The 15,017-nt window shown below is 41.8% G+C and overlaps 1 protein-coding gene across 4 annotated transcripts in view; it reads left to right on the plus strand.

Moving 5' to 3' along the window:
• TBC1D2 (TBC1 domain family member 2) overlaps positions 1-15,017 on the plus strand; it is a 105,071-nt gene that overhangs the window by 64,538 nt on the left and 25,516 nt on the right. For all 4 annotated transcript variants that reach the window (XM_073636920.1, XM_073636921.1, XM_073636923.1 and 1 more), the window contains 3 exons: positions 6,721-6,893; positions 9,585-9,965; positions 10,069-10,179. In XM_073636920.1, the coding sequence (XP_073493021.1) occupies positions 6,721-6,893; positions 9,585-9,965; positions 10,069-10,179 (665 nt within the window). The remainder of the gene's footprint in view (positions 1-6,720; positions 6,894-9,584; positions 9,966-10,068; positions 10,180-15,017) is intronic.

Here is a 15,017-nt window from a genome sequence, read left to right on the forward strand (position 1 = left end):
TCCTGTATTCCCCGGTGTGGGTCAACAGCCATGTCCGGGGTCTGACCTGGAGTGGCACCTGGTCCCTCTGCTCGGTTCCTCCCTGGTGCACGGCGTCGTAGCCGTCGTGCGACCTGGGTCGGATCAGGTTGATACTTAGTTACGCCCCTCCAGGCACTCTCCGGTTCATGGCACAGTGGGATCACTAACCACGCACACGCCAGTCAGTCCGGGCGTGTGCATAACATGTGTGACAGCGGCGAGGGGGCAGAGTCCCGGATAAAGTCCTGAGTGGCCGAGTAGCGCTCGATCAGGCTGACCACATGGTCGAGTGTGCCAGAGTTCCTTTGCCCCACCCAATGTTGAATAGCGGCTGGCAGAGTCCTCACCAGCCGGTCAACCACCACCCTCTCCACCATCTGGGCTGGAGACAAAGTCTCAGGCTGGAGCCACCTCTTTACCAGCTGCAGGAGGTCATAAGCCTGAGACCGGGGGGGTCGGGTCTCCACATAGGCCCATGAAAATACACGCTGAGCCCTCACGTACAGTACAGACCAAAAGTTTGGACACACCTTCTCATTTAAAGATTTTTCTGTATTTTCATGACTATGAAAATTGTACATTCACACTGAAGGCATCAAAACTATGAATTAACACATGTGGAATTATATACTTAACAAAAAAGTGTGAAACGACTGAAAATATGTCTTATATTCTAAGTTCTTCAAAGTAGTCACCTTTTGCTTTGATGACTGCTTTGCACACTCTTGGCATTCTCTTGATGAGCTTCAAGAGGTAGTCACCGGAAATGGTCTTCCAACAATCTTGAAGGAGTTCCCAGAGATGCTTAGCACTTATTGGCCCTTTTGCCTTCACTCTGCGGTCCAGCTCACCCCAAACCATCTCAATTGGGTTCAGGTCTGGTGACTATGGAGGCCAGCTCATCTGGCGTAGCACCCCATTACTCTCCTTCTTGGTCAAATATCCCTTACACAGCCTGGAGGTGTGTTTGGGGTCATTGTCCTGTTGAAAAATAAATTATGGTCCAACTAAACGCAAATTGGATGTAATAGCATGTCGCTGCAAGATGCTGTGGTAGCCATGCTGGTTCAGTATGCCTTCAATTTTGAATAAATCCCCAACAGTGTCACCAGCAAAGCACCCCCACACCATCACACCTCCTCCTCCATGCTTCACGGTGGGAACTAGGCATGTAAAGTCCATCCGTTCACCTTTTCTGCGTTGTACAAAGACACAGTGGTTGGAACCAAAGATCTCAAATTTGGACTCATCAGACTCAAGCACAGATTTCCACTGGTCTAATGTCCATTCCTTGTGTTCTTTAGCCCAAACAAGTCTCTTTTGCTTGTTGCCTGTCCTTAGCAGTGGTTTCCTAGCAGCTATTTTACCATGAAGGCCTGCTGCACAAAGTCTCCTCTTAACAGTTGTTGTAGAGATGTGTCTGCTGCTAGAACTCTGTGTGGCATTGACCTGGTCTCTAATCTGAGCTTCTGTTAACCTGCGATTTCTGAGGCTGGTGACTCGGATAAACTTATCCTCAGAAGTAGAGGTGACTCTTGGTCCTCCTTTCCTGGGGAGGTCCTCATGTGAGCCAGTTTCTTTGTAGCGCTTGATGGTTTTTGCAACTGCGCTTGGGGACACTTTCAAAGTTTTCCCAATTTTTCTGACTGACTGACCTTCATTTCTTAAAGTAATGATGGCCACTCGTTTTTCTTTACTTAGAATTTGTATTATGGCAAGAAAAAAGCAGCTAACAGTCTATTCAGTAGGACTATCAGCTGTGTATCCACCAGACTTCTGCACAACACAACTGATGGTCTCAACCCCATTTATAAGGCAAGAAATCCCACTTATTAAACCTGACAGGGCACACCTGTGAAGTGAAAACCATTTCCGGTGACTACCTCTTGAAGCTCATCAAGAGAATGCCAAGAGTGTGCAAAGCAGTCATCAAAGCAAAAGGTGGCTACTTTGAAGAACCTAGAATATAAGACATATTTTCAGTTGTTTCACACTTTTTTGTTAAGTATATAATTCCACATGTGTTAATTCATAGTTTTGATGCCTTCAGTGTGAATGTACAATTTTCAAAGTCATGAAAATACAGAAAAATCTTTAAATGAGAAGGTGTGTCCAAACTTTTGGTCTGTACTGTATGTATTGACCCCCAGTTGGGCAAGGATCTCACCTTTGAGCCTCTGGTAGTCCTGGGCATACTCCCGAATGAGATCGAAGTAGGCCTTTTGGGTATCGCCGACCAGAATCGGAGCCACCACTTCTGCCCACTGACCAGCCGGTAGGTTTTCCCTCTCTGCTGTGTGCTCATAAATGGTGAGGAAGGCTTCCATATCGTCCTCCGGTCCTATCTTCCTCAATGCTGAGTGAACCTGGTCCCGAGCCTCGCGACGTTCTGAGGCTGGTGCTGTCGGCGTCTCCCGCTGCGCAGCAATCTGTTGCAGCAACAGTTCATTTGTTTTTTGCTGCTGCTGGTACAGTAGCTGCTGCTGCTGATTATGCTGCTGTTCCCGCTCCTGCTGTTGCCGTTGGAGAATCTGGTGCTGCTCCTGCTGTTGCCGTTGGAGACTCTGGTGCTGCTCCTGCTGTTGTCGCTGAGACTGCAGCTGCTGCTGCTGGGTAAGTACCAGCTGCTTTAACCCCTTAACAACATCTGACGTACTAATACGCGTCTGTGCCCTGGGACTTAAGAGCCAGACCCGTATTAGTACGTCATGGCGATCGCGTGCGCACACAGGCTGTGCGGGCGCGATCGCCGCCGGGTGTCAGCTGACACCCGATACTATGTGCAGGGAGCGGTCCTGCACCGCTCCCAGCACATTAACCCCCGCGATGCTGCGATCGAAGTCGATCGCAGCATTGCGGGGGCAAGGGGAGGTGATCGCAGATACTCATCTCCTCTTCCGGCTTCCAGCGCTGTCTGCAAAGGCTTCCCGGGTGTTGCCATGACGACCGGATGTCATCATGACAACATCCGGGTCACCAGACAGCAGAAAGATTGTTTGGACATGCGCAGTGCATCTCCAAACAATCTTCTCCCAGTCCAGCACTGACAGCCTGCATGGCACAGGGATGGTGCTGCATTCCTGTGCCATGCAGGCGATCAGAGAAAAAAAAGTGAAAGTCCCAGAGTGGGACAAAGTAATAAAGTATATAAACTTTCAGAAAGTGAAAAAAAAAAAAAAAAAATTTGCAAAAAAAAAAAAAAAAAAAAATAATCCACCAAAAATAAAAATATAATGTACCCATCAATAAATATTATTATAAAAAAAAAATAATAAAAGTACACATATTTTGTATCGCCGCGTCCGGAACAACCTGACCTATAAAACTGTCCCACTAGTTAACCCCTTCAGTGAACACGGTAAAAAAAAAAAAACGAAGCAAAAAACAATGCTTTCTCACCATACCGCCAAACAAAAAATGGAATAACACGCGATCAAAAAGACAAATATAAATAAAAATGGTACCGCTGAAAACGTCATATCGTCCCGCAAAACACAAGCCAACATACTGCTCCATCAGCCGAAAAATAAAAAAGTTATAGCTCTCAGAATAAAGCTATGCTAAAAAATATTTTTTTCTATAAAATTACTTTTATTATGTAAAAGTGCAAAACATAGAAAAACGATATAAATGTGGTACCGCTGTAAACGTACTGACCCAAAGAATAAAGCTGCCTTATCAATTTTACCACACGCGGAACAGAATAAAAAAAAACAAAAAAAACAATTCCTGAATTGTTGGTTTTTGTTTATTCTGCCTCCCAAAAATCGGAATAGAAAGCGATCAAAAAATGTCACGTGCCTGAAAATGGCACCAATAACGTCAACTCATCCCGCAAAAAAAAAGCCGTCAAATGACTGTCTGCCAAAATACGGAAAAATTATAGCTTTCAAAATATGGCGATGCAAAAACTAGATTTTACAAACAATGCGTCTTTTAGTGTGTGACAGCTGTCAGTCATAAAAACCCCATATGATTCTGGTATTGTTGTAATCACACCGACCCGAAGAATAAAGTCGTCTAATCACTTATACCGCACGAGGAACGGCGTCAAAAATAAACTCTTGGGTTAGGATTGGGCTAGGGTTAGGGCTGGGTTTGGGGTTAGGGTTGTGCTAGGATTAGGGTTGTGCTAGGGTTAGGGTTGTGCTAGGGTTAGGGTTGTGCTAGGGTTAGGGCTGGGGTTGGGGTTAGGGTTAGGGTTGGGGTTAGGGTTGTGATGGGGTTGGGATTTTTTTCAAAAGTAAGAAAAAAAGATGACGATATGGCGACTAGTGTTGAGCGCAAGTGCTCGCTACTTGAGTTTGCATCGGGTGCTCTGGTATGCATTGAGTATCGTGGGTATTTGAGTGACATGCTCGAGTCTCTGCCCCATATGCTTCACGGCCAAAAAAACTTTACGGGGATTGCCTGCCATGCACGAGCGATCCCCGCATGTTTTTTTTTGGGTGTCTAATAACCGTGAAACATGCGGAGCAGGGACTCGAGCATGTCACTCGAGCACACGCTGTACATGGTGCATACCTGAGTACCCGATGCAAACTCAAGTAGTGAGCACTTGCACTCAAGACTAATGACAACTTATTCAATATGATGACCTAATGTAAACAAATTCTGTGTCGTACCTCTGGGTTCAAAATGTTCACTATACACCTTAATAAAATCCTTGAGGGGTATAGTTTCCAAAATGGGGTCACTTGTGGGGGAGCTCCACTGTTTAGGCACATCACGGGCTCTCCAAACGCGACATGGTGTCCGCTAACAAATTGAATGGAAAATCGGCTCAAATTGTTAGCGGACGCCATGTTGCGTTTGGAGAGCTACTGCGTGCCCAAACATTGGAGCTTCCCCACAAGTGACCCCATTTTGGAAACTAGACCCCCCAAGGCACCTATCTAGATGCATAGTGAGCACTTGGAACCCCCAGGTGCTTCACAAATTGATTCATAAAAATGAAAAAGGTTTTTTTTTTTCACTTTTTAAATTTTTAGGAATCAATTTGTGAAGCACCTGGGGATTCCAAGTGCTCACTATGCATCTAGAGAGGTGCCTTGGGGGGTCTAGTTTCCAAAATGGGGTCACTTGTGGGGGAGCACCAATGTTTGGGCACACAGGGGCTCTCCAAACACAACATGGTGTCCGCTAATTATTCAAGCAAATTTTACAATCAAAAAGTCAAATGGCGCTCCTTCCCTTCCGAGCCAAACAGTGTTTTTTCCCCACATATTGGGTATCTGCGTGCCCAGGGGAAATTGCACAACAAATTTTGGGGTCCATTTTTTCTTGTTACCCCTGTGAAAATAAAAAAAATTGGGTCTAAAGTAACAATTTTGTGAAAAAAGTTAAATGTTCATTTTTTTCTTCCACATTCAAAAAATTCCTGTGAAGCACCTGAAGGGTTAATAAAGTTCTTGAATGTGGTTTTGAGCACCTTGAGGGTGCAGTTTTTAGAATGGTGTCACTTTTGGGTATTTTCTGTCATAAAGACCTCTCAAAGTGACTTCAAATATGATGTGGTCCCTAAAAAAATGGTTTTGTAAATTTTGTTGGAAAAAATGAGAAATCGCTGGTCAACTTTTAACCCTTATAGCTCCCTAACAAAAAAAAATTTTGGTTCCAAAATTGTGCTGATGTAAAGTAGATATGTGGGAAATGTTATTTATTAACTCTTTTGTGTGACATATCTCTCTGATTTAAGGGAATAAAATTAAAATTTTGAAAATTGCTAAATTTTCTAAATTTTCGCCAAATTTCCATTTTTTTCACAAATAAACGCAAGTGATATCAAAGAAATTTTACCACAATCATGAAGTACAATATGTCACGAAAAAACAGTCTCAGAATCAGGGGGATCCGTTGAAGCGTTCCAGAGTTATTACCTCATAAAGTGACAGTGGTCAGAATTGTAAAAATTGGCCTGGTCATTAACGTGCAAACCACCCTCGGGGCTTAAGGGGTTAACAGCTCCTCCATTTTGTACACGGGGTGGGGCTGAAAGGTGGCCGGCCGGATTGTGGTCATGCAGCTGCCGGTGGGGTATGCCTCAGTCATTATGCCCGCATTCTCCACCAAGCTGTAAGGCAGCGGTGTTCACACCGTGCAGTAACTGAGGCAGTGACCCAAGTAAGTCCAACATAAACAGCTTTATTCAGCAACTCACGGGTAAACAGAAAAGTCCTCCGGTTCGCCGCCAGGTTAACACGAGTCCTTAAACAACGGTTGCCATGGGCAACGGCCGCGCCGGGCCGCTCAGAGCCTGACAGGTGCAGAGCCTTCCCAGGCGTGGGTTCAGCCTCCCTCAATCCTGCTGAGCTTCCCTGCTGTGCTCCCAGCAGGTTCCAACATAGAACAACACTAATCCTTAGTGCAGAAGTTTTAAAGGACCTGTGGCAAGAGCCACTGGAAAACCCGGGTTGGAGGGAGGAGGCCGCCCCACTGCCTTCCTGTAGCCTCCCCCAAGAAATGAAGGCCCTGCCGGGTTTTACTTAATCTGCCTTAGCCAGGTAGTCTGACCAGGTCACTGCTCACCTTCATTCCTGCATTGCAGCCACAGGTGAGTTTGTGACTGCAATGCACTCCAATGGATTTAATAGGTCTCTGTACACATTCTGGGGCATATATAACGTCCCACGTATACGATCCCAGTTACTGCCTCACACAGGGTTAATGTAATCTCTTATGTTTTTTTTTTTTTTTCAGTAGAAGCAAGCGCAAAACAATATGGAAGAATGTCTCCATCACTGAACTTTGCTCGGAGAGCAAGGAAACAAAACGGATGCCCCCCGTCCAATAATGAGAACATTTCCCATGAAAAGATAAGCAATCCAAATCTACAAATACAAGCAATAACTGAGGAATTAAAGTCACAAAAGGTACACTCCATCGTATAATTAAGAGAATCTGTCAGCAGGTTGGTTTTGGATATGTAATATAACAGCAGCATGATATAGGGGTAGAGACCCTGATTCCAGTGATGTATCATGTACTAGGCTGTGGGGTATTGTTGTTTCAGTAAAATCAGTGTTGTATCAGCAGGAGATAATCATTAGAGGACTAGCTGCCTCATGCCTCCTAGTCAACATGCTCTGTGTGACCCCACCCCTACCACCAATTGGCAGCTTTCTGCCTATGCACAGTGTACACAGAAAGCTGCCAATCAGATGGGGTTATACAGATTTCAGCATTCAACAAACTGATAGATTTGCAGCGGAGAATACAGGGATTTTATCAAAATGACAGCATGAAGCCAAGTAAGTGACTGGAATCAGGGTCTCTGCCCCTACATTATGCTGCTCTCAGATTAGGTAGCAAAAACCTGGTGACAAATTCCCTTTAAAAGGATTGTCTCATAAAGACAACCTCTGTATATATGCCCTATTATTGCATATGGACATCATATCAGATGATTATACAAGTGCATAGAAAAAAAAGCATTTTGGTGCCACATACTCTTTAAGGGCAGAGACAGACTGCTGTATAACTCATGCGAGGATTGCATCGCGCTGAGCGGACTGGCCCGACACCTTTCCTGAGCTGAACATGACAGCATGATTTATTTCTATGCAGCTGTCAAGCTCAGGTCAGGAGAGGTGCCGGCCAGTACAAGGTTTACGATGCGATCCTCGCACGAGAAATACGGCAGTCTGTCTCTGCCCAAAGGAGCCAGATATCTGGCAAGTACTTACAAGAATCCTGCTGTATATAATGATCCTCTATGTCTTCCTTGTTAAAAAAAATTTCAACAGTTGGAAATATGTTTCTTAAGTCAGTATTATTAATGGACAGTAGAACATCTTTTATATTGATTGAGCATCCCAAGGATGAAAAATATTGGAAAGCTAAGGGTAGATATTATTAGATGTATTGTCAAATACTGTAGATGCACAATATACAGTCATGGCCAAAAGTTTTGAGAATGACACCAAAATTATATTTTCACATGATCTGCTGGCCTCTGGTTTTTATTAGTGTTTGTCTGATGTTTATATCACATACAGAAATATAATTGCAATCATATTATGAGTACCAATAGGTTATATTGACAGTTAGAACGAGTTAATGCAGCAAGTCAATATTTGCAGTGTTGCCCCTTCTTCTTCAAGACCTCTGTAATTCTCCCTGGCATGCTCTCAATCAACTTTTGGACCAAATCCTGACTGATAGCAGTCCATTCTTGAATAATCAATGCTTGCATTTTGCCAGAATTTGTTGGTTTTTGTTTGTCCACCCATCTCTTGATGATTGACCACAAGTTCTCAATGGGATTAAGATCTGGGGAGTTTCCAGGCCATGGACCCAAGATCTCTATGTTTTGTTCCATGAGCCATTTAGTTATCACCTTTGCTTTATGGCAAGGTGCTCCATCATGCTGGAAATGGCATTGTTGGGCGCCAAACTGCTCTTGTACGGTTGGGAGAAGTTGCTCTTGGAGGACATTCTGGTATCATTCTTTATTCATGGCTGTGTTTTAGGCAAGACTGTGAGTGAGCCGATTCCCTTGGCTGAGAAGCAACCCCACACATGAATGGTTTCAGGATGCTTTACAGTTGGCATGAGACAAGACTGGTGGTAGCGCTCACCTCTTCTTCTCCGAATAAGCTGTTTTCCAGATGTCCCAAACACTCGAAAAGGGGATTCATCAGAGAAAATGACTTTGCCCCTGTCCTCAGCAGTCCACTCCCTGTACCTTTTGCAGAATATCAGTCGGTCCCTGATGTTTTTTCTGGAGAGAAGTGGCTTCTTTTCTGCCCTCCTTGAAACCAGCCCTTGCTCAAAGAGTCTCCGCCTCACAGTGCGTGCAGAAGCACTCACACCAGCCTGCTGCCATTCCTGAGCAAGCTCGGCACTGCTGGTAGTCCGATCCCGCAGCTGAAACAGTTTTAAGATATGGTCCTGGCGCTTGCTGGTCTTTCTTGGGCGCCCTGGAGCCTTTTTGACAACAATGGAAGCTCTCTCCTTGAAGTTCTTGATGATGCGATAGATTGTTGACTGAGGTGCAATCTTTGTAGCTGCGATACTCTTCCCTGTTAGGCCATTTTTGTGCAGTGCTATGATGGCTGCACGCGTTTCTTTAGAGATAACCATGGTTAACTGAAGAGAAACAATGATACCAAGAACCAGCCTCCTTTTAAAGTGTCCAGTGATGTCATTCTTACTTAATCATGACTGATTGATCGCCAGCCCTGTCCTCATCATCACCCACACCTGTGTTAATGGATCAATCACTAAAACGATGTTAGCTGCTCCTTTTAAGGCAGGACTGCAATGATGTTGAAATGTGTTTTGAGGGTTAAAGTTCATTTTCTGGGCAAATATTGACTTTGCAAGTACAGTAATTGCTGTTAAGCTGATCACTCTTTGACATTCAGGAGTATATGCAAATTGCCATTACAAAAAATGAAGCAGTTAACTTTGGAAAAATTACTATTTGTCTCATTCTCAATACTTTTGGCCATGACTGATTTAGGTTTAATTGAATCTTTGGGAATATTTGAAATGATCAGCGATAATTAGAAGGAGAGTAAACCTGAGAATATAACATTGTTCCCTATTGTTTCCTCCAGGATCTTGTGAAGCTACTTCACCGTGCTCTTGAGTCTGCTCAAGAGGAAAAAAGAGCATGCAATGACTATTTGAGTGCAACAGAGGAAAAAGACAGACTGGAGCTAATACGACATAAGGTTAGACAAATTGAAGACTTTAAGCAACGTGTGGAGGCCCTTGAGCAGGAAAAACAGGACCTTGAACAGTGTGTTAGTTTCAAGGATTTTCATATCCGAGAACTTAAGGAACATGTACAATTGCTAATGGAAAAGAACAATGCAAAGCAACAATTTATCATGAAGCAGAATGAGCAGCTTCTCAGCCAGACTGATTCAGATAAGAAAAGCAGTCCTGGAATTGAGACCTTACAAGGGCAATATAGGAAGATTGACAGCTTAATGGTAAGAAAATTGTGTATGCAAATAGATAAACTCTTACATTGTGATATGTGAGTTCCTACAGTAGGTGACAATAGAGTCTTAATAATTCTTGTTCTTTTAAAAGGATGACCTTAATGCCTACAAGACACAGAACCAGTTCTTGAACTCTGAAATCCATCAGTTGACACGGTTATGGAGAAACACGGCTGAAAAGGAGACAGCTCTGCTGATGAAGGTAATGATCATCATGCTTACTGGCTGTCATACAGACTAGTCAAATCACCAGTATACATGCGCATAGCAGGTATGGAGCACTATTCATTGCCAGCAGACACTATATACAGCCAATGAATACTCAGTGGCTTGTTAGTTGATAGGTTTACTACTTTTTTTTGTTTCAGCAATATGACGTCAACCAGCATGTCAAAGTTATCATGCAGGCACAGGAGGTGTGCCCGCACAATCATTGCTGGGAGCTCAACTGAAAAAGGACCTTTCACCATTTTTATGCTAAACTGGCCACATTTTGATAATTGAAGATCTCAATAAAGCATAATTTTTATTTTATATTTCTCATCTCCTTTGCAGAGATATCAGCTTGTAAATTTAATATGCTAATTTCCACTATAACCAAGGTGCTCCTAACAGAGGTTCTTCTCTTGGGGAGGCGTATTTTTTTTCACCCTGAATGACACTGCCTGCTTTTGACTGGGCTACATAGTACAGGAAAAACAGAAAACTCCCCCAGAAGAGATCAGGACCACCTTTTCTCTGGTTAGACTGATGTATTTAACTAGGTGATGCAGATCTCACTGCTGTACATGCACCACACTGCATCTATCCTAGGCATCAAGAAATAATGCCCTGGTACCTAAAAAAGATGCAGAGCTATGTATGTGATACTCTGCAGCTATCATCTCACAGCATGGACAGTGTGAGGCTGGGTGGAGGAGAAGAGGAATCTCTAGTTGTTTAACCCTCTGGATGCCGCAGTCAGTAGCAATCAAGTTCTATAGAGGGGCAAGGAAAAAAAAAAGTTAAAAAATTTGAAAAAAAAAATAGAGCAATAAAAATTACAGAAAAAAAACGCATTTATTATGTTAAAACAAAAAAAAGTACATGTTTGGAACTGCCATATCTGGAATGACCTGGCCTATAAAACAGTTTTTTCATCATACTACCGCATAGAAAGTGGAATAAAATGCAATAAAAAGTAGTATGTACATAAATAAAAATTGTATCACTATAAACTTCATCTTGTCCTACAAAAAACAAGTTCACTCACTCAGTTTTGTCAGCAGAAAAATAAAAAAGTTACAGCTCTTAAGATATGGTGATGCAAAAACAAATTATTTTTTGCAAAAAGTTGTTTCCAATGTGCAAAATTAGCAAAACACAAAAAAAAACTTATATACCGTAAATCGGTTATCACTGTAATCATGCTGACCAGAAGAATAAAGCTGACTTATTACTTTTACTGTACAATGAACTGAATAACAATTGAATAAAAACTATTTGAGAACTGCTGTTTATTTGTTCATTTTGGCGATCAAAAATTAGAATAGAAAGCAATCAAAAAATATGTACACCTAAATAATATCAATAAAAGCTTCAACGCTTGATGCCAAAAACAAACCTTCATACAGCTCCGTCAGCAAAAAAAATAAAATAGTTATAGATCTAAAAATATGGTGGTTCAAAAAATCAAGTTACTGAAAGAAAAAACTTTAGTGTGGAAAATTAGCTAAGCAAAAAAGCAATGCTGCCCCTGCAATCGTCCTAATTTAAGGATTAAAGCTGTCTTTTCACTTACCGCACAGTGAACGGCTTCAAAGAACCAATTCCTAAACTGTTGTTTATTTGTCAAAAATCAAAATAAGGCTAGGTTCACATTTATCCTGTGCCCTAGACTAAACCTTTACTTCGGGGTTTAGCTATAAAACTGAAAAAACAAGATTTAGAAGAACCACTTACTATAAGGCCGGTGTCACACTAGCGTATAGCATCCGGAGCGAGAGCATCGGATGCGATATGCTAATGACACTCGGTTCTTGCTCTGTTGTGAGCGGGAGCCGAGTGTCAGTGCTCCGTGCTCCGATCCTCTCGCATCAGAAGATCGTAGCACAGCTGCAGAGGAGACGGAGAAAGTAATTTTCTAATCCATTGTCCACAAGAATTGCACTGCGCTCGGGTGACATCCGAGTGCAGTCTGATGTTTCACACGCACCCATATACTTGTATGGGTTTGTGCGATTCGATTCTCGCAACATGCTGTGATCGTTTTCACATGCTGAATCGCATGACCTGCCCAATAGTTTAACATTGGGACGAGTGCAATCCGATTTTTTACCGGATTGCACTTGTCCTTTTTAATCGCAAGTGTGAGCGAGCCCTAATAGGCAGAAGCACAAACTGCACAATGTGTTGGGCACTAAGCTGGCATCATTGCTATTTTCACTCTGCAACACCAACTGCGTGCATATTTCTGATAAACACCTGTTCAGTTAATATAATAACTACACCCCAAGATGAATTTCCAGAGGGGTATAATTTATATCACATGACCACTGCATCCATAGATTAAATCAAGGGTGTAGTTTGTAAAATTGGGCCATATTTAGGGGGTTCAGGTGTTCTGGAACCTCAAGGCCTCTGTTAATGTGACGTGACATCCACATACCATTCCAGCAATATCTGCACTCTAATATTCTGATCCTTCCCCTTAGAGTCTAAAAAGTCATTTTTTACTACCTATCTGATATTGGTATACTCAGGTTAAATTGTGTTATAAATTGTGCAGTTCTTTTTTCTTCTATGACCCCTGGTGCAAAAGCAAGATTTCATTGGAAAAAAAACATCATTTTCAGTTTCACAGCCCGATGTTAGAAAATTGAGTGAATCATCTGTGGGTTTAAGATGGTCACAACACCCATACAGGAATTTCTTGAGGGGCTTAGTTTTCAGAATGGGGTCATTTGTGGGGCTTTCTGCACCTTGGGTGCTCTGCAAACATGAATTTGCGGCAGCAATCTATTCCATCCAGATTTCCACTCCAAAAGACAAGTAGCTAAAAAATTAGAACTAATGCAACATTTTAGCTGAAAAAAAAACGTAATTTTTCATTTCCAATGCCCAAAGTAATAAAAATCATGTGAAACAACTGTGGGTTGTAAATACTCAAAAGATCCCTAGATGAATCCACTAAGAAGTGTAATTTTAAAAATAGGGTGACTTTTTACAGATGCCTGCTGTTTTGGCAGGGGCTTTGCTAATGTGACATGGTGTTTATTATTTATTTCAGCCAAAATTGGGCTTCAAAAGTTAATTAACCCTCCTTCCATTCTTAGCCTTCCAGTGCTCACAACCAGTAGTTTCGGACCACATATGAGATATGGAATATTGGCATATTCCGGCGAAAATAGACCATTTACTGTGCCGTTTCTCCTGTTACTCTTTTGAAAATGAAAAAATTAGGGCTAAAGCAACTTTTTTTGTAGGAAAAAAATAAACATTTCTTTTTGCCTTCTAATGTTCTAAACTTTTGTGAAGCAACTATGGGTCCAAAATGGTAGCCACACCCCTAAATGAATTGAGGAATGTAGAATCCAAAATGGGGTCACCTGTGTGGGGTTTCTGCTGTTTTAGCACCCTTGGGGCTCTTCAAATATGACATGCATCCCAATTCCAGCTAAAATTGTGCTCCAAAAGTTAAAAAAAAACTACTTTCTTTCTGAACCCTTGCTGTGTGCCCAACCACATATAGGGTATCGGTGTACTCAGGAGAAATTGCACAACAAATTATTAGTGTATTTTGTCTTGTTACTGTTGTGAAAAAGAAAGATGCAGGGCTAAAGTATTTTTTTTTGTGGAAAAAAAACGACATTTTTTAAATTTTTCATTTCACTTTGAGTTAATTCCTGTGAGCCCCTGAAGGGTTAGTAAACTGACTAAATGCACTTTTGAATACTTTATAGGTATGCAGGTTTTCAAAAGTAGGGGCTTGTTTGGGGGTTTTCTAACCAGGGCTGTGGAGTCGGAGTCGGAACCCATTTTTGTGGAGTTGGAGTCGGTATAAAATGGACCAAATATATAATAAATTGGGTACAGTAGTTCAATGCAGTTTGTGGGGATTATTTTTTCCATAAGAATTTGGGAAAGTTCTGAAATGTCCTATAAATGTCTGTCCTATTCCTGATCTATGGGTCTGGACTTTTAGCTGAGATGAATCTGCGCTACAGTAAATTTATCACTTAAACATGAGCCATGTATGAGGGAGTCGGAGTCGTGGAGTCGGTGTCATGGAAATTGAGGAGTCTGAGTCGGAGGTTTGACTTACCGACTCCACAGCCCTGTTTCTAACATATAGGCTACTTCAAAAGTGAAGTGATCCCTAAAAAAATAGTTTTGAAAAATTGCTGCTAACTTTTAACCTTTCTAAGATCTTAACAAAAAAAGAGGTTGCTGCCATAAAGTAGACATATGGTAAATGCTAGTTATTAACTATCTTGTTCGGCATGACTATCTGAAAATTGTGAATTTTCCTAAAATTTCTTATATTTTCATAAATAAGCATCATATCGACCATATCAGCAAATGATATTGACCTAAATTTTACGACAATTATAAAGTACAACGTGTCATGAAAAAACATTCTCAGAATCCCTGGAATATGTAGAAACATTCCAAATTTATTATCACATAAAATGATAAATGTCAGACTTGAAAAAATTGGCCTAGTCAGAAAGAGAAACTGGCTACGGTGGAAAGGGGTTAAATTGTACTGTGACATTAATCAATAAAAATATAAAGTGGTTGGTAAATGTGGAATTATTTTAAAAAATATACTGGAAACATCATTTTCAGCTACTTACTAATTTATTGTTATTAGGAGATAAGTGTCGATTTCTTGATTTTCAGAGCTCTGCTCTCTTGATGGTATAGCTTTCTCCACTGATAGAACATGACCGCTGATGGAGAACCATGTAAGCTGACACATGCATCAGCAACTACTCATAGCACTGTGCATATAATTGGGTTCGTTTTTAGGGGGGTGGCCCTTGAATGCCCCACATT

The sequence above is a fragment of the Phyllobates terribilis genome, unplaced genomic scaffold (genome assembly GCF_046119375.1).
Source record: "Phyllobates terribilis strain yellow unplaced genomic scaffold, ASM4611937v1 Scaffold_1__5_contigs__length_1240528914, whole genome shotgun sequence".
NCBI classification, from domain to species: Eukaryota; Metazoa; Chordata; class Amphibia; order Anura; family Dendrobatidae; genus Phyllobates; species Phyllobates terribilis.